The sequence below is a fragment of the Strix aluco genome, chromosome 5, assembly GCF_031877795.1.
Source record: "Strix aluco isolate bStrAlu1 chromosome 5, bStrAlu1.hap1, whole genome shotgun sequence".
Taxonomy (NCBI): domain Eukaryota; kingdom Metazoa; phylum Chordata; class Aves; order Strigiformes; family Strigidae; genus Strix; species Strix aluco.
The window spans coordinates 54,215,397-54,239,329 of record NC_133935.1 but is presented as its reverse complement, the minus strand read 5'-3'; the positions used below and the strand labels follow the sequence as shown (position 1 = coordinate 54,239,329).

General features: G+C 39.4%; 1 protein-coding gene across 8 annotated transcripts in view; it reads right to left on the bottom strand.

The window, feature by feature from the left end:
• Positions 1-8,481: 8,481 nt before the first annotated feature.
• Positions 8,482-23,933, bottom strand: part of SCAF11 (SR-related CTD associated factor 11) — a 48,326-nt gene continuing 32,874 nt past the window's right edge. For all 8 annotated transcript variants that reach the window (XM_074827389.1, XM_074827393.1, XM_074827391.1 and 5 more), the window contains exons 9-15: positions 23,574-23,663; positions 22,168-22,274; positions 15,186-17,702; positions 12,854-13,197; positions 10,132-10,353; positions 9,605-9,724; positions 8,482-9,240 (exon numbers count right to left, since the gene is read on the bottom strand). In XM_074827389.1, the coding sequence (XP_074683490.1) occupies positions 9,112-9,240; positions 9,605-9,724; positions 10,132-10,353; positions 12,854-13,197; positions 15,186-17,702; positions 22,168-22,274; positions 23,574-23,663 (3,529 nt within the window). In that variant the 3' untranslated portion in view covers positions 8,482-9,111. The remainder of the gene's footprint in view (positions 9,241-9,604; positions 9,725-10,131; positions 10,354-12,853; positions 13,198-15,185; positions 17,703-22,167; positions 22,275-23,573; positions 23,664-23,933) is intronic.

Below are 23,933 nucleotides of genomic sequence, written 5' to 3'. Positions count from 1 at the left end.
GACACCACTGTTCATTACAACTGATGGAAAACATCTTATGGTCTCCAGTGAGCATTGTCTCAGGAGCAGAGTCGTAAAGAATCTCTGTTTTGGCTTGGCTCCACAGCATCTTCTTGAAAAAGAGTACAAACTTACTGGGGAAAAAATAACATAACTATATGATACTAATTCCAGGCTTTTAAAATGAGGCAATATCTTGTATCTACAGTTAAAGTTCTTCTTTCGAAGTGTTTCTTGGTATAGTAAGGATGCTAAAAGCACCGCTTGCCAAAGTAAGTGTTACTCTTCAATCGTCAGTCTGAGTATTCTAGAGGTTGTTAAGTTATCAGCACAGTAACAGACCACTTTGTTGGCATATGGTCTAACCTCCACTGAAAACCATTGCAACAGCCTTGCCTGGAAGGAGAAAAAGCATTACAGTTATTCACCTTCAAATTGGCTCTTTTCCCTGTTGATTTACACTAGACTTTGCCCAATAATACAGTTCCTGGTGTTCCTTCTGTAGCACATGACGGCAGGGCTGCGGGGCACAGCCGTCGGTGTTAATTACTGCCTGCCTACCTGCAGTTTGGGGCAAAGCACATCCTAGATTCAGATAATTTTATTATTACTAAAAATATTTTCAGTTTTTTTCTTTTTAGTTTTGCTCTCCAGCTTCAAAGGGGGGTAGCCTGGAGGGAGAAGCACTGGAGCACGTAGCGAGGTTTGAGTTCAGTTCACATCGCTGCCAAAGATCTGCTTTGTGGCTTGCAGCAAGTCACGGCACGTGGATCTGTCTCATCTGCTGTAACAGAGATCACTGTACTGCCCTGCCTTGTGGGAAGATAAATCAGCAGTTTATTGTGACACGATGACGTGCAACAGCAAGGGATACCCATAATCATCCAGTCGCGCTGCTTCTGCCTCCCCTGCCTTTTCTAGCAGGTAGTCATTAGGCTGTCGGTCGTTCCCTGCCTGGGCGGCTGCAGAGCGCGCGGCGCTGATGGCCTTTCGCTTGCTGGGTAAGGTGGAGCGTGCGCAGGCTGCAGGGCCTGGCGCGGGCAGCGAGCCGAAGGTGGTGGAACCAAACTGTTGTGCCGTGCCCTTCTGCGTGGCAGAGGGTGCGCCTGCAGCGCTCGGGGCTGCAGCTCTGTGGGGGGGGTGGTGAACTGTGCGTAGCTGGATCCCTTGGATGGGGGGTTCCACACGGAGTGGTTTGACTTTGTGAATCATTTTCTAGTGGCGGAGAGTTTGAGGCTGATTATAATGAGTAAAGTTATCACCAGTTTGTTTGTGACGAGATGGCAATATGTTCTTAACTTCAAAACCATCTTCGGTTGTTTTAATCGCCTGCTGGTTTTCACATGGTTGTATCACAACTTGCTGTTTCTCACAGCATCGTTGACATTTGTGTCTTGGCTTCTTCCTGCTTGTGCTAAGATCACCAGAGAGTAATCTGGGCCGATACCTTTAAAAAAGTCGATTGCTTTTTACCTTAGGTGAAAAGAAATGTAGTATTAGAGTAACAAAAAATCTCATGAAGATGAATTGTCGTAAGGTCCATCTTCTGCTGTTATGTTGGGTGGCTTTTGAACAGCTTTTTTAAGGCAGCCTTTGAATACCTTTTAGGTGGATTTGCTGCAAATTGCATTCTGAGAGGATTTGCTGGTTTTGTTGTTTGGGGGTTTTAAATCCACATGTCCACAGGTAACTTGCTGTCCTGGCTAAGAGTAAATTTTGCTGGAATGTCTGCTTGTTCCTTATCTTTAGGCAGGGTGCTCTCTGGTTTAGGATGGAGTTACGTGGTGAATCATAAAATATGAAATACGTCCTCTAGCATAGGGGGTTGTACCCTCATCCCACTTCTCCCGCTGGCCCAGGCCCCTGGGAAGGTGAGCTGGGGTTCAGTTGCTTTGCCAGTCTCCAGTGAAGGGAGCAGGAAGGGAGGAAGATGGACTGGTACTTCTTGCTTTTTCCTTTGGAGAAAGATCCTAGAAACAGGGAGCCTGCACCATTACAAAAGTTAATGTGATTACATCATTGCATTAGATGTCATCAGGATAATGAAGAAATGGGAAGGGTGCTGTTCTGGGTGCGTCTCTCTTTGCTACTCAGATGGGACGTAACCTTCACAACCTGAGAGCTCGCTCTGTCACTGCTCTGGGCACTGCAGCATGCCGGTGGGGCTGTCCTACCCGTGTCACCTGGTGTCAGTAGGGTTCAGAAGGGTCACAACTTCAAATCTCTGTTCCGTCATAAATCTCCATGAAGTCTTGGCCAACTGACCTATGGGTAACCCCGTAGTAAAACCCATAGTGCATCAAAAATTTAACCCACTTGCCCCAACCCATGTAACAAGAGGTGCCCACACTGTATGGGTGGGTGGGTGTGTTTTGTATTTCCCCCAATACCAAATATTGCTGTATATTTATTAGAACTCTTTAAGTAGCCTTTGAATCCCCCCTAGGAACTGCCCTGGGACACCAGGCTGGAGCTTAGGGCTTGACGCAAGGCCATGGAAGTCCCTCTCCTTGTGCCCTCTTTGGCTGGATGATGTGGCTGCAGAGCAGTTGTGTCAGCAATAGGGAGTTGGGAGTTGAATCGCTGGGTGAGGAGGGTCTCCCACACGCCGCATTGGTTATTTAATTGCTCATGTTTCAGGGATGTTGAGGTTACACAGCAAAGCCATGCACTTTGCAGAAGGAGCAGCAGCTCCGCGGTGTATTGGCATCAACTCAGAGGCAGATCTTATGCCTCCAAGATATGTCATCATTATTATTTTTATCAGGGGGAATGTCTTAGAGTTTATCATCAGTCTGATATGGTCATTTAACTACCAGGTACCATGCAGTGGTAAATAATGACAACTGATCAAGCCATGTGTGTGACAGCTTTTTCTCCTAGATGCTCTCTAATGATGGCCTTCCTTTTGGGGGGTGTGTGTGCCCTGGGGCTTCATGATCGCAGGCAGCACCGGGGTCCCTGATCCTCCTGCTGCCTGTGGGAGGAGAAACACTGCTCTGCTCTTGGCTTTGGGCAGAGCGAGCCAGTGGCCCTGCTTTGGCCATTAGCGCCCCTGATAAACATCTGCACTGCAAACACCTGCACATCAGGTGTCCCTCTGTAACTCTTGGAGAGAAAAAAATGCAGCAACGTTCCTGTCTGGTGTTAGAGGATACTCTACCCACCATGTGTAAGCTACCTTCCTGGTCTCCAAGAGCCCTGAATTTCTGTAAAAGGCTCTGGAATTTACAGGTAAGTTCTGACTTCCAAGAGTTGTTATTTTCTTTAATCCCACCAGCTATTGCACTGAAGCATCTAGGAATCCCTGGCTGTTTTTGATTGATGCTCATCATAAAAAATTCAGTGGTTGTAGGTTTAATTTCTGCAACACTTTAGGATTAATTATATGACAACCTGCTGCCAAAATTCCTTGGGTTTGGCTCCTGCAGTGATTTTTCTGTGTTGGATTCCACTCTGGGTTTGATTGTTTACTGTGGATAATGAGCATCGACTACATTGCTGTAATTCCCTGTATTTATTGCACAGTCTATGAAAACGAAGAGCTGGTTGGAAGCTTGCTGTTGGTGTGTGAGTCTCTGAGAGTTGTGACTAAATAATATTGGAAAGGTCAGAGTCAAGTATAAGTCAAGTTCCATATCCCAGCCTATGCCTTCTCACAGTTTCATCTCCTTTTATGCAAGTAGTTACTTGTGCTTTTATTTTTTTCCTTTTTTAATCTTTACATTAGTGATTTTTTTTAATCTTCATAGATGCTCCATTATTTTGAAAGCTGCTGCATCTAATAAGTACTCTTTAATTACTGTAATTTATCTACTTTGTTGTCTCTACATTTTTTATAAAGTATTGATTAATGTGAATATTGTAATAATAATAACAAAAAATGTTGCCAGCATAGTTTCATAACTGTAAGACAAAAGGTGTAAGTCCACCTTAGGAATCAGCATATTTGTTTTACACACTGATGTGTTGCGATGTCCGAGATGAGGCTTCTGGGGAAAAAAACAGACCCTTTTGTTGGCTGGTAGACTCCAGGACAGTGATCTCTATAGCAAAACTGAGTAAAGATTTTACAGCACTACCTGCAGAGGTGGGATCCAGGAAGGCCTTAGCTGCATTAACCAGACTGCAACAGCACTCCCTCAGTAAAAATTACAAGTCCTAACTAATGAGCTAGTTCTGCCCCTGCCATTTGTCCCCACGTGCCTCTTGTCTTTTTGCATGTTCTGGGCTTGCTCACACTCAGAAGCGTTTCTGTCCTGGTGGTGCCGACACTGCTCAGGTTCAAAACAAGGTATCTTTCCTCCCACCAGTTTGCTTGATGCAGTGATGGCCCTTTGAGACCTGGCAGATGGTTCTCCTGACATGCAAGTCACCTGGTTTTAAATTCATGAAACTCCTCACCTGCTTAAGCTTAATCTTGACTGCATGTTTTTGCAGGACCCAGATCACGATCTCTGCGTGTACAAAAATCAACTTGTGACACGTGCACAGCATGCAGCAAACGGCAGGTGAATGCCGAGGGGGGAGTGGTGGACATAGTCAACCAGATGTACTGAAAAGCTCTTTGCAGCTGTAGATTAAATGGTGGGTTTTTTTTCCTCTTAGGATGCATGAAAAGGTCCATGCCCCCAAGCAGACATGGGGCAATAAGACTGGCTTATAACTTAGACAATAAATTTTTAATTAACTGCATTCTGTTTGTTTAAATTACTTTCCTCTTCAAGACTCTATTTTCTTGGGAATAATGTCTTCCAGCATGTCTTCCCTCAGCCTCTGACGCAGTGATTTTAACTGCATCTCCATCAATTTGAGGTGACGTCATACTCATCATGACTGACAAAGCCCCTCCTGGCTTAGTTGCACTAGCCCAGCTTCACTAGATGATTACAGCTGCAGGACACGCATCTGAGTGCTCCTCTTCCTTCGGAAGACTTGGCTTCAAGGGACTGACACCTCTGAGCCTCCCTCTCCCCAGCCAACATCCTCACCAAGCCCCTTGAGCCTTGACCTTAATTTCTACCCTTGCTCCTCAGAGTGATGTGCTTTTTCCTAAGACCCCACGCCCATCTATTAGTAAATTTAGTAAACACAGAAGCTCGGCACCACTTGAGCAGCATCAAGGTAAGACTGTCCTTTCGCACCTTGGGTGTTACCACCCAGTCAAACCAACCCAAATCTAACAAAGCTTCTTTGAATTTCACAGAGCAGACAGCCAGCCACCTTGAAGGACAGCAGGCTCTGGCACAGCTTCTGTCTGTGTTACCCATGGAGGTACCTCACGAAAGTACAGTTGGGTTAATCTTAGAAAGTAAAGTGATGCCTGGAATATTCCTCCCAAGGAAGGTAGGGAGCCATCATGTGCTAAATTTCCTGGTTTTGGCTGGGATAGAGTTAATTTTTCTTCTTAGCAGCTAGAATAGTGCTGTGTTTTGGATTCAGTATGGGCTTTGGTATGAGAAGAATGCTGATAATACACTGATGTTTTCAGTTGTTGTGAAGAGATCAAGGACTTTCCAACCCCCTGTGTCCTGCCCGTGTGCAGGTGTACAAGAAGCTGGGAGGGAGCAGAGCCAGAGCACTGGTCCCAAACTGGCCAGTGAAGTATTTCATATCATGTAGCGTCATGCTCAGTATATAAAGGAGGGTCGGCTGGGAAGGAGGGGGTTCTCTCTTGTGGGATCTTGGTATTTTGGGATTGTTAGCCTGGAACAGGCTGGGAGTCAGTTGGAGGGTGGTGGGCAATCACATTGTGCATTACCCATTTGTACTTTCTATTGTTTTATTTTATTACAATTATTAAACTGTTTTTATCTCAACCTGCGAGTCTCCTTACCTTTACCCTTCCAATTCTCTCCCATCCCCTGGGCAGGGGAGGGTGAGGGAGCAGCCGTGTGGTGTTTGGCTGCCGGCTGGGTTTAAACCATGCCACTCAGTGAAGCCCCCTGTTTTGATGGGTACTTCTAGTGTGCAGGAGGACACAGCCTCGGGGGTTTGAGTCCTGCCCTTGTTTGGTCTGTGCAGCAGATGACAACACACCCCACACCATTTTGCAGCACTCGGTACCTAGAGCCCCCACTGCAGCACTCGCAGTAAATGGACATTTTGCCACATGCATTTGTTTTTTTGAGCTTGGAGCATCTGCAGACAGGAGAGGCAGGGTGAGGACAGACTAACTGAAAACAAGATGTAAAGGAAGGGGAGCCCAGACAACACAGAACAAGATTAAATATGCATATGTACAGAAGTAATAGTAATTACGCTGCTTTCTGAATGAAACCACTTGAGCCAGAATCATTTAAGACCAAACACAGACTACTGTCAGCTTAGTGAAAAGAATTTATTAGAAACTGTTAAGCACTACACAAAACTAAGTTCTTAAGAGTATTTTTTCAGTAGACAGCACTCCAGCCTTATGCTACAAACACTGCATTGTGGACTTTGGCCAGCCACTGTGCTCGTAAGATACATCTTTAGGATGAGACATTCAAGCAGCATGCACAGTGAGACAGTGGAAGGAGTGCAAGGAAAACCCTTTTGATTTGCATAAGTTCACAGAAGGTACACAGTTTTGAAATTATTTTCCTCAAGGCAATCTGGATCCATGAATCACCGATACCCTAGAGGCAGCAAGGGGGCTCAGCGTCCCCATCACTTTGCCTTCAGTGCTAGTGCACGTTGGGACTTTCAGTACAAGGAGCTTCAATAAATAGAAATACAGCTTTCATACTATTTTAACAAAAACATGACTACAAGGTTAAAGTACACGCCTTCTGGGGCAGTCGCACCAGCAGAGACCTTACTGCTTTTTGGGAAAAATAGGGGGAGAGTCTATGTATTAAGGCAATGCATTTTTTTTAATTCAACATAGAAATTGTAACAACTGCATATTTTCTGATAAGTTCTGAAATATTTAATCATAAAAAATAAAGTTACTGATCACATCCTACTCTATCTGATATTCTTCATTACATTTTGAAATACAGTGGAGCATCGCTATAGTCACTGCCCAAACAACATGGCAGCAAGTGACAGCTTATCTTCCAGCCAGGAGCTGCAAAGCAAGAAATTAATGACCCCTCTCCAGTTTAAATCCTCCATTGTTCCTTCCCACCCAATTTCCACCTCTCCTCTAAAAGGGAAAAAAAAAAAAACAAACCCAAAACCACAAAACATTTATCTGAGTCCTGAAAGGAGCTTTATAGCAAGGCTCAACTGTATAGAGTAAAAAGATATAAAAAGTCATTAAAATCCAGAAGTTCAGAGAAGGAAAATGTAATAAAAATAAGTACGCATGGCGTGATAAACCAGGATAGACATAGCAATTTGCTACAACATTTTTCAAAAAGTGCTAACCAATTTTAGCTTAAAATAGCTCAAGAGATCATACAAATTGCTACCACAGTGTAAAACTGAGTATTTTGAAAAATCTAAAACCCGGCTTGACTGTAGAAAATGTATTATATCTGTTTCTAATTTACATACTATTTTTATTTAGGCACACAAAAATAAATATAGACAGCCAAATGCTTCATTAAGTCTGCAGAAAGTTATAGTTAAAACCAAGTGAGCAACTGTTGTGACTAACATCACATTTTTTACACATATATATCTCTCTGTATAATCACATGTGTGTACAGGGGTGTGTATCCCTTATTTCATCCTCAAGCTTCTGCAGAAGTTACAGGATAAAGACAGTGTTTTCTGCCAAGAACAGTTAGTTTGGGAACTACTGGCTATTAAGAGATAATTTCTTAGAAATTTTGTTCAATACTTCCTGTCAAAATGGTTTCTATTCATGCTTTTGGGCCAGACCTTAGACTGAAGCAGAAGCCAGGCTGAGCCATCACCAAAGGTTGCTACTGCAGGACAGGAGGGGGAGTGCTGAAATTTGAACAGCTGTGCCTGAGAGTACAGGAACAAATATTTCTATCTCCAAGTAAGGCTCCTTCTCCCTACAAATCTGTTCTTTCCCTAAGGAAGTTTGTGTTTCAGCCCCCCTCCCTGCTGCTACCTCACCAAACCTGGTTTTACCTCAGGTATAAGCATTGCCCTAGTACATTCAGTGACCCCACATCTACTTTTAAAATGCTTGTGGTACCTCTAACCTCTCTACTGAAGTGGTCAGGGAAGTAGAAAACCCACTGCACGTGACTTCAGATTGCACCCAGTCAGTGATACCAGTCTGGTGAGCCATGCTACAGTCCCTAGTTAACGAGGAAAAGTATTATACAGCTAAGATTGCCAGCTGTGCCAGTCTCTGATCAACTGGTAGCCTAGTAATAAATTCCAGCTTTCTTGATTTTACGTAAACCAGTTTCTTCATGTTTCTGCAGATCCAGCTCTAGTATCCAAATTCCCTACTAGCTAAGGGCAGGGTTAGAGATGAACTGAGGTTGTCAGTGTGTGGCAAGTGAGGGCTTTCAGTTATTCAAGTTCATCCCGCTATCTTAAAACAAATTGAAAAACATCACAAACAAAACCAAGCAGCATAATTTTTATTTGGTGTTACAACAGATGTGCAGCACCCATCCATGGTTTGGACACTGCATTTTACTGTTTATGATTCTTCTTTTTAAAATCTAAGCAGTTCTTCTGTTCAGACAACTCCACCCTGTGCTTTTTTTTTTATATATACATTGTGACCCCTGCATTCAGCCTGTCCAGTTAACACTAGAAATATCTGTCAAGGCAATACATTATTTTATCTTTGCTATAATTAGGGAGATCAAAAGAAAAAAATTTACTTTAATCTGACCAATTACATGTACTGTACATACCTGTTCCAAAAATCAATGTACTCAGAAGTTTCTAATTTAATGCACTCTGTTACTCAAGTCAAAACGCTGTACATCTAAGTATCCACACAATCGTACATTCCTAATGATTCTTCTTTACACCTTAATTTTTTTTAGACATCTGTTTTTAAAAAGGAATAAAGAAGTTGCTCTGTAGATCTATATTTATTTAGAACAAAACATTATATACTACATTGAAAAATAATTTTATCAAAACCAGATTTAAATCACTGTCATGTACAATTTTCAGTTAATGGTTCATGTTGAAATTGCACTTTGCAAATAGAATAAAATTAAAAACTGAAAACATGTTCTATTTCCTTTCACAGGAGACTGCCTCTTCAGGATTTTTCTTCCGTGAATGTTTATATTTGTCTACATACGCCTTCACTAGATTTGCCACTTTTGCAGAATTAACTTCTCCGCTCTTGCTATGACAAACCTACAACAGTTTTTAAGAAAAAAAAAGTATTTGAAACATTTCTGTTGATTTGCCACTGTTTCACACTGTTTACCTTCCCAACACCCCAGATTTCTCCACGTCAGGCAGAACAACTTTGGAAACTCCTAATACTTCTCCCCAGTTGCTTCCCAAATACTTCTGAATTCCCATTCAACTCTTTCACACAGTAAATGAGTTATGTTCTGAGGAACTGAAAACGCTCTCATGGAAAAAGACCAAGATATTTTTGCTTTTCCTGTTCCTCTTCCCAGCAAATACTGGTTGTTCCCACAAGATTAAGAAATCCACCCCAAACCCTACTGCAAGTGAAACATATGCATTTCAGATGAATAAATCAACTTACTTTATCTACAGCTTTCCGCACAATTTCTTTATATTCTTCCTTAGTGATGTCTTTATTTTGGTAGAAAGGTTTAATAGCTAGTTTGACCTCTTGTGCTGCTTTTTCTTGAATTAGCAATTTCTAATAAAAAACAAACTTGATTATTATTTTTCAGTGCCTGCATATGTATCTTTATCAATCACAAACGAAAACTTCACAAAGTTACTACACAAGACTAGAAAACCACGCTCCCCTCACATTTTGGCTCTCATGCAAGCTCTCTGTACTTTACAAAGAACAGAAAGTTGTCCCACAGCAATTTAATATTCATAATAGTGCTGCTTTAAAGACTACATTAAAGATAGTCAACTTGATAGTTTATGTCCTACAGCCACCGTGAAAGTATCGTGTACATGATGGTATTAAGTATATTACACAGGAGGGGTATTGTCATAGTTTGCTATTTTTCAGTATCTCCATTTTTATTACATATATATATATTTATATATAAAAAACATACATATACACACTCTGAACTTTGAACTTGCCTGGTCCTTCTTCGAGCTATCTGCGCTGGCTTCCACTGTTACACTTGCTTTGTTTTCTCCCAATTTTACAGCTGCATTAGAGCTTTTGATGTGACTCGATGACATTGCATTACCCGAACTTGGTCCCTGAACTGTTCCCATGTTTCCCAGGACTGCTGCTGTTGGAGCAGGCAAGGCTGGAGCACTCATGTTATTACTTACATGAGCAGCATTTGGAATACCCTGTTTTAAAAAGTTGTTAGTAGTTAATATATTATCTTTCAGTATGACAACGTGCCTTTCTAGAAGCCTCAGCAGCTATAGAAAGAGCATCTATACTACATGCTTTGGTTCATTAGCTAATTTTCACACTGTCCATTATTACACAACATAAACACATTATATCAGATCTACTCAAAGGAAAAAAAAAAAGCTTGAAAAGTAAAGCATCCTCCATGTCACCACTGTGGTTGCTAGATTCTGGTTCTGATCCCAGTGATAAAGCAAACAAAGTCTCCTGCAAACAGGCATGGAGGGAGTTAGCACAAGGGAAAGGAAACTTACGGCTGCAGAACCTCTCTACTTGTCACAGGAGTGTATAGGAAGCCCTGTTTTGTAAATCAGATTACCTTTTTTTTTTTTAAATCAGCACATAAACATACATATAAAAAGTTACTTTAAACCATACTTGCATTCCCACATCACAATGATGCTGCTTTGAAAACATTTTATTTTCATGTTCATTATCAGCTTGAACTTCTGAATGAATTTCAAATGTAAATACACCTACAAATCTACTTGAGGCTAGAGGTGAAATGCTGGTTGAAGCACCAGGATGTGTTCTTCAGGAAAAGACCTTTTCTGTACGTTTCCAAACATCACCAAAAGACCACAGGCACTGTTGCTGCTTTGGAATTGAGAAATTAGTAGTTCTCAAACTTGAGAAAGAGGTCAATTTTAGCAAAAGCCAAGAATACATCCTCCCAACATGCTTCTGACAGGCTAGCCTAAATGTTACTTTTTGCAGGTAATCACCATTACTCTTTTCACATCTGCATTTATCCAGATGGAAAATAATGAAACAGGAATTTGAGCTCCTTGGAAAGGACAGAGGTATTGAGCTGTTATAATCAGCATGCCAACGCTCACCAGTGAGGCTCTCTTAATTTTCCTATCCAGAGGAAGGACAGGTGGAGTCCTGCAGTATTCAGTCATTTCTATTGTGCTACCACCAAGGACTTGTTCGATGAAAGCTCAAAGAAAAAGCAGCAGCAGCTCTCAAAAAGCATTCGAGTTCATGGACACCCTTCCACAAAAGCAGGTAAGAGTACAAATATAACAGGGACTTTACTAACAAATAACTGTATTTTGGAACAATACACAATACTTACATAAATGTGTTTACTGCTGCACTAGATACTATATTTCACAGAGGTTTGTGGCCTACATTCTGTGTTCCTACATTTTAGAGGTCAAGCCTACTGAATTTCCAATTGTGAAAATATTTTAATTACAGACATCTACCAGCATTTTAGCTCCAACAGTACCATAGTGTTTTACCTTGATGAGTATTAAAGTATATCATATGGCCTGTAACCTCACTCAGTATTTCCCACAGTACTTAACTCCTTCTGCTCTAAGTTAATGAATATGAATGGCTAACAGCAGTTGAAAGTGAAAACAATGTAGGCCATTTATCTTCAGAGATGATGCATGAAAACAGAGGGTTAGAAATAATTGTTCTAGGACATCACTTTTTCAACCTGGAATGTAGGGGAAAACTTTTTAGGTTAGATCAGGCAGCCTGCAACAGAAGAAAAGCACAAACCTCAGTCAACCCCTGAAGAGAGCCCTTTACACATCACAGATGAAGTGTTACATCTACTCGCAGGGCCATGCATTCTCCTGGAAGCTGTTCATGCTCCTTTCCCTGATATAAAAGCTCCTAATATAAACAGCTGGCTAGAGGAGGAGCGCACATACACAAAGATTGTTTTAAGATATCTTGAAAGTCACAAAAAGATGGTCTGACCTGTCCCAAGCACAGCAGTCTTTTTGAAACTGGAGAAACGAATTGGGAGTTAGGTCTTAAACAGGGCATACAAAAAAAAGGAGAACCAGGCAAGAAGGGGGAAGTAAAACATACCAAAAAACTTAGAAATTGTTAACAAAAAGGCTCAAAAGATTAAACAGAATAGGAAATGCACATGAGTGGGGTGGCTGCTGAGATAATAACTGGAGAATGGAAGTGTGGAACAATGGGTGCTATGCAGTACTTCATACTCTTCCTCTGCTGATATACCCCATGGAACCAGAACTGCAACAAGGAGGTTCAGGTCACTTCCTACATGCTGCTGAAAGGGGATTCAAGCATTTCCTAAAACTTAAAAATCAGGTTTCGAAGGGGAAAACTTAAGTTTTGGAAACAGAGCACTTCTAAGAAGAAAAAGGTAATGGACAACATTGATGAAATTTTTCAGGGTTCCATTACCAGCTGGAACACCTCATTGCCATAAAATCCCAGTTACGATGTAGTGTATTATTATTTAAAAGCTACATCCCCAAAACAACTCATATTCTCATGGATACTTCCACTTAAAATTTGGTGTGGGGTGGAAGAAGACAGGCAAGAGAGAAAGAAACTGCAAGTATAAATTTATCAAGACTATAGTATTCAAGAGAAGAAACCCTTAACTGATATTACTTCAATATTGCCCTTGCCATGGCTTCTGATAAAGCATACCTGCAATTGTTTTCCATCTTGCTGTGAAGCAATGTAGTTGACTTGTTGAGATGGTGGGGGTGGAGGTGGAGGCGGAGGTAATCCCTGAGACAAATTAGTGGGAGCAGCTACCTGTATGAGAGGCACTCCGGTAGGGAGATGCATGGGCATTGGAGGGGGGATGCTGAAAGGATTTCGTTGCATATTCATCATGGGAGGATGGACACCCACTGGATACGGAAAGATATTCATAGGTTGGTGCTGCGTATTCACTTGTGGCATTACATTCATCTGTTGCTGCATCATATTTATTGGTAACTGAGAACCATCACTTTGCTGGTTGCCTTGGTCTTTGAGGTTTGGATCTATCAAAAGAAAAAACAGACAGCATATGAAGTAGAAAATCCACACTTTATAAAGCAAAAGTGGAGCCAGGTATCTAAACTCTTCATGGAGTATCAAAAAGCTTTCTATCGTCTGAGCATTTTAAAGATATTGTGTTACATTATTACGCTCATCACCAGACACCACACGGAGCCAAATGCCAGTTTCTGAGTTTAAAAAGTTTGGGTTACTATGGAAGCCTGCATTTTGATCTACTTGTTCCCACAGCACAGCTAATAAATTATTTCATCACAACGAACCAGTAATTCTCCCCTAAAGAGCAGAAAGGCAACATAACTTATCCAGCTTCTGCACTTGCAGAAGGTTACTCAGATGTTACCAGATAGGCAATGCTCTGCTCCCCTCTGCCTCATTCACACACAGTCACTGTAGCCATTTCTGGTAACTACAGAAATACTGTGCTGGGTTTTTTTTCACTGAATAATAAATCATCCTCAGCCAATTTCAAAGACGTTTACATTCAGAAAGAGTGGTTCAAAAGCCCTGTAACAGTACAACAGGTAAAGCCTAAAAGTAAAAATAACCTCTTTGGGTGACACTTAAAAAAATTACTATCTCACTGTCTTCAACAGAAGCCAAAAAGTTAAAGTCTAGATACAAGCAGCAAACCTTCCAAGAGTCAAGAAACTGGTTCTGAGAAATGGTTGATACAGGTTATAATTCAGATGTCCTTCCCTCAGAATCCCTTTCCTTGAGGAACCCTGTCACCTAATTCACAGGAATTGGAATTTAAACCCTTATGCTTCACCCCAAAACACATTTTTAAAGATCAGGGGATAACATAATCACTGAGATTGGAATGGACCTATCAAGACCATCTAGTCCAATCTCTCTGCTCAAGCAGGGTCAGCAAAAGCAGGCTGTCCAGGACCATGTCATGATGGCAACCTAGCCTGTTTTATCCAGTTCTGAGAGATCACTGTTCTATTCTCAGCTGAATTCATGTTCCAAAAGTGAATATAACAGTGTGATTGTTCCTGAACTATGTGAAATAAAAGTCTGTAAGTCACACAATATACTCAATTAAAGGTTTGATAAATTTTGCCTGCAGCAGACTGAAGATTGACAAAGTTTTCTCAAAACTAAGCAGCCACTGATGCAGTTGTCTCTGTAAAGAGAAAACTGCATACAGGCATGAAAATGGTATATAGGATGAAAATGGATAAAAATGAAAGACAAAACAAGGAGACATTAGGAAAGTGCAAGTGTGGTTGCCTTCAGAAGTGGATTTTACAGTTTTTAAATACAATTCACATCTGTCTTTTACTTCAGATCATTAATAATCTGTGGATGACTTATTAGCTATTCAGAATCAATCTCATCCACAGTTAACTCACTTTCTACCAAAAAGTTTATTTCCATCAGGGCAGTCACCTTTTAGATGTAACATACTCAAAAATATTAACTTCTATTGAGACTTTAGAGGAATTTTAATGCTGACATACAGTAAAAGTACTGGTTTTGTATTTATAAATCTCCCCTAAATTTAAGTGTATAAAGAGGAAAATGCTTATTTAAAAGCAAGATAAACATCAACATAATAATTTGTTATCTCTAGAATCTACAGTGTGGGTCTGGCACAGGCAAATGCAAATCTACTTGAAAAAAATTACCCTTTTCAAAAGGTGTACAGATGCAAAAAGTAACCATGAAGACTATATGCTTTCACTTCAACCAAATCCATTTACTTAAGTAAGTAACACTCTTCAGATGCATAGTCCTTAAATTACATCTAACTTCAAGCAAAACCCAAAAGCCATCAAAACGCCATCAAAACACAAGAAATCTCCAAACTCCACACCTACAAACCTCCATATTGCAAAAAGACTATAGATTCACCCTGTATTATTTTGAACAACTAATCAACTCAAGATAGGTGAATATGACTAGGATTTTACTCGGCTACTACAGCTGTGACTAAGCTTTTATGCTTCAAAACTATGAATACCTTGTTCAGGTGTCTCCTCTTCTTGTCTCATTCCCCATCCAGACTGTGGGCTTGATGAATTGCGTCCTCTTCTTGAATAATAATTCTGCACATCAGCAGGTAAAGTCTTTCTTACAGCCCAGCTGGATGCAGATGTCCACCCAGATCTGTCAGCAGGTGTATCAAAAGAATAATCTTGTTCATTCTTACGCTTGTATGGCTGATGTTCTGGGAACCTTGAAGTTTCATTCCCAGAACCATTTGAGTTCCCTGAGAGAGGTTTTCTGTTTTGCCAGTGATTTTCACTCTGGTCTCCATACATGAAACCACCTCTTCCACGTCCACCTCGGCCACGCTGACCTCTCCCTCGATTTGGAATCCAACCTGAACCAAAGTTTTTATTCCAAGACTGTCCTGAATTATCATGCCTGCCATCTTCCCAGTGAGGTTTATCTCTCTCTCTGTTCCTGACTTCTGGAACAGAGTTTATCCTTTCCATTACCCAGTCTGGACAATCATTCCTCCGCTTGTCTGAAGAACACTGATCATCACTGTTTTTTTCTGTACTGTCCTTCTCTTTTTTAAGACTTTCATTTTGTTTTTCTTGATCACTTCTTCTGTATCGATCATTTCCTCTGGGACTCCTCCAGCTGTCATTTGTCCATCTCTCTTTCCATCGAGGTGAATGACTGTCTCTCTCATTTCTAGAGAATGAAGAACCTTTATTTCTTGTCCTAGACCGTGATCTTGACCTAGATCGTGACCGTGACCTAGACCACCTCCTATTTCTTCTTTCTCTGTCACGATCTCTTCGTTGACTATCTCTATCACTGCTTCGAGATCTAGATTTTTGCCTTGGAGATGAATCCTTAGTTCTTGACCGAGATGATGATCTCCTGCTTTCCCTGACAGTTTCCCTTTTGGGAGATCGAGATGGTGTTTTTTTCTCATCTTTGAGCATGTCTCTCTTTGGAGACTGAGATAAGGATCTCTGTCCCTCCCTGACAGTTTCCTTCTTAGGTGATCGTGAGCTCCTGTCTCTGGTCATCTCCCTTTTAGGGGACGGTGACTGAGATTTCTTGCCCTCTCTCCTAGAAGGAGACCAAGTTGTTGATGGAGAGTGAAATCTAGACCTTCTAGTTCGAGTCTTTTTATCTTTTTTGAGTTCTGATTGGCACTCTCTTTCTTGAGGAACAGTTTCATCTTTTTCATCAGAAAGTCCTGAAACTGATGTACAGTTTCCTACATCATACTGCAAGGAATTCACTTCTCCTTGCTCTGTACTTTCAGCCGGTGGTAACTGCTCAATCTGAGGTTCATTCTGGTCACTACAAAATGAGTCACAATCCATTGGTATCATCTCATTGTTATCTTCGCCAAAATGTTTATGTTCAGCATTTACCTGGGGTGACTCTGAAGTTCTACCCGCTTCACTTTCTGGCATGGTGCTCTCTTTTAAGGATTGTTCTGATGTACTGTCCATAGAAATACTGTGTATTAATGTATCTGGTTCTTTATCTTGAACAGTTTTTAAGTTATGAATATTTGTACTTGCACAGTCTACTACTGTTTTTATTTCAGCCTCGGAATCATCTATTTCTATGGCTGCTGGATGCTCAGGCAATTTGTTTCTGGGGCTTTCTAACAGCTGATCTTTTCCCAAAGGTTCTGGATACTCCAACAATTCATTTCCTGGACTAGCTACTGGTTGATCGATTGTCAAAGTTACTACATTCTCCATCAGTTCATTTTGAGGACTAGACAATATCTGATCTACTTTTTCAAAAGTTGCATGGTCACATACTTCATCTCTGGGACTAGCTACTGTTTCCATTTGTTCAAGAGTATTTTCACAGATGTCCTGATTCTTAAAAGCCAAATTTTTTTCACTAAGTCCTTTTACTTCAACTTCCTGACTTTCATCCCCTGAAGTTAGTACTGGGGGTTCTTGGGCAGAAAAGCTTACATCCATGTTGCCTGAAGTATCTTCATCTTTGTCACATTCTCCTGTAGTTTCCTCAACTTCAGCATGTTCACTACAGCTTTCCAATCCATTTGCAGATTCTGTTTCCGCATTCTTTTTCTGTGGAAGGCTTGCGTTATTGCTTTCATTATCTGACTGCTGGTCATGATCTAATGTTACAGTAGCTTCAGACTCAGCAATGTCATCATCTTCCACTGAATCATTGGATGATTTTTCAGAACGTGCAGAACTTCTCAGTTTCTTTTTAACCACAGGTGTTTGTTGTTTAACTAGTCTTTTAGACTTCCGTTTTGGAGGAGCCTTCTCTGATTCTGAAGGACATTTATTCAGAGATGGGTTACTGCCATCAGGGGCACCGCACGCAGAACTGCTTGACCGAGGTGAGCTCCGAGATTGACCCAGAGTCTCATTTTTGCTGTTCCGTGCAGACCTTCTTCTAGGAGTAGTATTAACCAATTTCCTTCTAGTTCCTCTAGCACCAGAAGAACCAGAGGCTTGCTTTTTCTCTTCTCCTTCTTGGGTACATGCAACAGCATATCCTTTGCCTAAAGACTCTAATAAAAGCAGAATACATTAAAGTTTGATAATAACCATTTATCCAAACACAGTTAAGAACATAAAATGACCTTCTCCAGTTTAAAAGATATCCTCAAATAATACAATTTAAGATTTAGTATGAAATGTTGCCACAGCAATTTTTTTTTTTTTTTAATGCAGACTTTTTTTTTAAGAGAACAGAATCAAGCTAATGAAGTGACACGTTGGACATTTAAACACCCATTTGAGAAGCAGTGCCGGCATGGCTACAAGAACAATAACAGCACTCACAATGAAACTGCTATTGATATCGCTGTTCAAAGATAGTCAGCATGTAAGCTGTTAGAAAAGTAATGAATTAACCACAAAACATTGTTAGCATATAGCAGATCCTGTCATTTCATAACGCAGGCATTGTTGGCAGTGAAGCCTCACTACAGAAGTGAAACTCAATACTACAGACTGACATTTTTAAATGGCTGTCAGTGGATGATCACACAGGAAGCAGTTGATCAGAAGCAGCAATGACAGCATACCTCTTTACAAGATCAAATTTCAGACAGTGTAAACTCATTCACCAGTTATAAGACAGACCCTGCATGCTCCATGGCAAACTGGACTTAAAATCTGCTGCAAGGCACCCAGGATGCTGGCAGTGCCTAATGAACTGAATAAGGAGTGCAAGTTTTGGGTCAGCCTAGGGTGCATCAAAAAACTAAAGCTATAAGAAGAATGACCATAAGTAGCGCACAGCAGCACAGGAGTTCTTGTGTTGACACATCATTAATTTATTTCATGCTACCCACAATCTGACAAAAGTCTTTGTAGGGAAGCCAAGGGTTATATTCACTGCAAAGGTAACAGACTGTACTCTTGATACTTATGAAAGCTTATGAGGGACAGCTCACAAATTAAAGATTAATGATAATTAAGTAAATATTCCTGAATGTAATACTCACTTCAGAACTAAATTAATTTCTTAAGATGTCCATTAATTTGTTTCATACTTTGTGTAGATTTCAAAAAGAATTCATTATTTGGTGTTTAAATGGATTCTTTTTACAGCTTTGATTTCATACACAAATCATGGAAACTTGCTAAGAAAGATTAATTGCTATGGATTTTGCAATGGATTTGTCACATCACACTTAAAACACTTGATTCTTCTGCATAACTTTATTTCCCATGCTTTTACTGCACTATTTGTTTAATGGATTCTTAAACAGATTATATAAAAATAAGATAGGAATAAGACAAGTAAGTAACAGCACAAAAGCCTCTTTCTAACACTTACTACTTTGTTAGCAGAATGAAAAACATATCACTGTCTATTAAATGCAAACATATAATCCAATAACCTTAGAGAAGTAACTCTGCAAGCACCTTGCTAGCCTTTAAAAGGCTAGAACAGAGCACAGGACTATAATCATCTCCTTTGATGTCACATGTAAACACACAGTAACTTGCCTGAACATAAAAAAAATGTAGTTTTGGTTTCTGGATGTCCATTGATCAAATTACCACTTAAGATAATGAAAACTAACAGCATCAATCATTCAGAAGATAGCATACATTTAAAAGAAGACAACATGCGTGGTAAAGAAGTTCCAAAGGAGTTTTAGGTGACTGGCACTATTTCAAGGTATCTACTGTAACAGTCTCTCCAATAATTTTGTTAGAAAATGACCTCACAGTGGTTAACCAGCAGTTTCTCAGCTGCATGTGGCTGTCTCACACTAGTTAGGTCTTCAAACCTACTACAATAGCCAGGAAAAAAGTCAGATGTTACATGTAATTACAAGTTTTTCATATCTGTGATGATTTTCTTCAAGGGGGAAGAAATCACCTTGCAATAATAATAAAAAAAATAAAAATCAGAATACAAGTGGAATGTGGGAATCCTGACAGAATTAAAAGGCAAGTTATTTTCGTAGCACTTTCAAAGTCTAGTTGTGAAACACAAACCCCTTTTCAGCATTCCTTACTACTTGTGAAATTTTAACAGACAAGCTTCACAAGCTTTGGACTTGGACCAAACACAAGGCATTTCAGCTCACTGAATCTTTATTTAAGAATATTTTAATCATGCAAAAACTGCATAATGCCAGCCTAAATCATAATGGTATTTGTAGACTCATTAATGAATTTTCAGGTCAAATTAGTAAAAAGACTATTTAACGGCAAGAGAATCTAAAAATCACTGTACCAGCTACAGGGAAGATTCAGGCAGTACAGTTATATGATCATCATTGATATTTGTATGTGTCCTTGCACAGCTCTGGAAGCGACTGTCAACTACTACTCTGATGAAAAACTGTGTACTTTAGGTGTGACCAAGAGATGAGGGGAGTGTAAAAAGATTAAAAGGCTTATGCTACCACCTTTCAGGCACAATTTAGTAAGAATCACAAGATCCAGTTTGCCTTTTCTTTGGTATGCATTTATTTACAGTATTGTCTTCATTCTTCTCCTGTTCTGCACCTTTGCAGAAAGTTCCAGTCTCCCCAGTTTCCTCCATCTTCTGCCTTTTCCTTCAGCTCTCATACTTCCAATAAGAGGAGGCCTTGTTCCCCTCTCCTTACATATATTTGCCATGCATCTCTAACAGTACTCAAGTTAGATTTCTCCTTGCTTTCGTCCTTACATTTTCTTGTGCATATCTGTCTTTTCCTCACTTGCTATATAAAAACTGAATGGGGAAGGAACACTCACTCAACAGAATGTGACCATAATCCTCAAGGGACATCTTCATATCCAACATCCCTTAGTTTCAGTAGGAAATTTGAAGACTGTCTTAATTCCTGCATGCTCCTTATCAGTAGGAAGTCTTTAAGTCAAACTTGAAGATGACTTAAAACTCTAGCATCAACATACTACAATGTTTTAAGATTCAATCTTGATGACTGTCTTCAACTTTGTCCACAGTATAAGTAATATATTACATTTAACATCTGAACTTTAGCTCAGGTGTAGCAAGAACATATGGAAACATATAAAAATAACTTCAGAATTTATTTGCTGTGTCTTGTTAGCTTGATAACTTCACATTTCAAAATCACACCTTTAAGAGAGAAAGTGGAATGCTTATATAAAAAGTACCAAAGTTCTAATCAAGACAACTGAGAAAATTCTGTTCTAAACATAAAATTTAAAACAAAAGTATCTGAAAAAAATAATTTCTGTTTGTTTCTCTATCAAGACTCCAACTCAAAATCTGCTGCTTCTCCCAAAAAATAGCATAAAGTATTTAGTTCCGTGTTCTGCCTTAGGAGTTCACAATGTTATCAGTATTTGTAGGTCAGTTACTGATATCAACAGCAATTACTCACATGTTCTAAATAGTCTAATGTTGAAAAATAATCTGGAGCATATTTAAATATTCTTCATCTTTCTGATGAGAGAAAAAAATGTTGGTTTTTTGTTTCGGTTTGGTGGTTTTTTGTTGTTTTTTTGTTTTTTTTTTTTTTTTTTTTTTAAAATGCTTCTGGTGCATACTAACAAAGAAGCCTGACTGTGTAAGTAGAAAGGTGAAGGGAAACTAGCATGTATACTCATTACTACTAGAAGCAGAAATGGTTAAGGATCAGTTGAATTGCACTGTCAAACATCAGAGGCCTGAGGAAGTAACCGATCCATTTTTCACTGGGAATGTGGAGGTGAAATAAGCACCTTTAAGAAGAATGAAGAATATGAATGAATAAAGCACCTTTTTCATGATCCTTCTACTACTTAACTTCTTCCAGCAATTCACTTCCTCACAATTTTGTAAGCCAAGAGACCCAGATCTCTCCTATCTCTTTGCCTACTAGTCAACTGAAAGTAGCGTAATACCCAATTCAAAGAAGGTACTAACTCTAGCCTTAAAAAACAGTACTCCGTTGTTTTCACTTCTTTGAACTTGTGCAGCCTGTTGGAAGAGAAACTACATTCTTGCTGAGTATGGAGAGAGAGGCTGTTAAAGTTACTGGAGGAAGATAATTCCTTCCATGTCTTGTCTTCTGCTAATTCCTGCCAGATCCTGGAGCTCAAGCACTTTTGCAAGCTTTTGCCCTGTAGAGCATGTAGGCATACTGAAAGAGATCCGTACACTGCACTGCTTCCTGACACCCTTCTCTGTCGGGAAACAGTTTGTTCCTCACACTGCACAATATACCACTGAAATACGTCAAGCCACTCATAATGGATCAAAACGAGATTTATCCTTGAACAACAGAAGTTGTAACATGAAAGAAAGCGTTACATTTAGAAATGGAATTTAATCTTCAAATGAACAACAGTTATGCCAGTTTTAGGGTGGCTGGTTCATCTTCTATATTCTAATTTCAGAAATAAACCAGCTGGTTTTGAAATAGTACCAAACTGCATCAAACCAGATTTTTTTTCTATTAACTGTAGTTATATACTCCACTTTGATTTCTGAGAATCACATTTTAACAATGCTTCACATGAGCTATAAATAAAACTTACAAAAAAAAAGTTTACCAAAGTTTTCCAAAGGCCTGATATTTGTTGGAAGAATTGCCCCTGCCACTGTAGTAGAAGTGAGAAGAAAGGTCTCAGCGTCAGCTCCATAGGACATTAAAGGAATTCTGGAAAAGTAAAAGCATTAACATCAGTTGTTTTCACTGTTTGTAGCAAGTTTTGGAAACAATTCACAAAACCAAAACATTAGGCAACCATTATACTTCCAACCTCATAACAGTTGGAGAGAAAAGGCAAAGCTGACAGCAAACAAAACTTTCCTTCTCATATTTAATTTCAGGCTTATATTATTGCCTAATTTAGTAAAACAGTTTGAACAAGGCATGTTATGTTAAAGCAATATATATTTGGCTTTCTTCAAAGCCAAACACTGAACTGTAGCAGTCTACTCCAAATTAGTAGGCTATGCTACTGGAAATGAAATTCTGAACACTGATTTAGTACTTCAACAGAATAGCCTTTTCTGCAGAAAAATAAGAAACAGTCTACATGACAATGTAGTAAAGACTACTTTTTTTTTTTTTAAACAAACAAAATTAATATATACTTATTCAGAATCCCTCAGCAAACCCTGGGCAAAAGCAGAGTTTACTTATAGATCTACAATTTTTAAGTTATCACTGAGTTGGAATAAAACTTTCCATAAGAAAAAGTACATGTAAAAAAAATTTATTATTTAAATCCTAGATGCAACTTTTAATTATAATTGAAAATATATTTACTTGCTCTTTTGTCTTTAGTCTTTGTTTTATGTCAAGGAGAGTAAAGAGATACGTAGTGAAATTAAGATCAGACAGAACCAGTTTCTTATTGTGTTATTTTGAAATCAGTTACTTTTATGCTTCTGCTTTATATTAATGAAAACATCCTTAGGGTATGTTTTAACACGCATATGCTCTCTGGCAAAAAAAAAAAAAATGCTGTTTCATGTGATAGAACCCCTCTTAACTCTTTCTAGGTGCATTTGTTTATAAGCAATTACAGAAAGAAGTGTGAGAACCAACCCATGAAAAGGGGGCATGAGAAATCAGAATCAGATTGATGTTAAGACTAATGTAGTCTGATTTCTAGTAATAGAAATAAATCAAAAAGCACATTGAACACTAGCTTCCAAATAGAAAATACATTCAAACTTGCATTTCTGTGAAAAAATTACATATTAAGATGCACAAGCCAGTTGAGTTACTCTTCTTGTCATGAGTACCAAAAAAGCATTGATATACAGAAAAGAATCTACTGACATAAAAATAGCATGTGGCAAATACACAAAACTGTAACAAGTTACATGCAAACACTATTTAGTTTTATGATCAAACAATATTCTATCTAAAGAACAATCTGAGTTATCAAATTCCAAACTTGAAGTATTATATTAAGATCCTTTCCACTACTAATCCAAGACATACCTTTCAACTCTAGCCATCACAGATGAACAGGACAATTCCAGTTCTTGTCTCTTCTGTCTGATCACTGTATTGACTTCTGTGAATTCTGTACTGAAATACAAATTTCATACAAAAAGTTACAAAAAGTAACTTTGTACTGTGACAAGTTTGCATTTTAATAATTGCATCTATGACTTTTTTTTTTAATTGAACTGTATAGGAACTTTCAACAGTCATGATGACACTATGCATGGTTATTGTTTAGAGGGAAAAAGCAGTCATAGTAAACATAACAGAAGTCCTAAATAAATGAGGCAGACAGAATGGAAAACAGGAGATGAGATGTGTCTTCTGGGGAGTTGAAAGATGGAGAAACTTTGT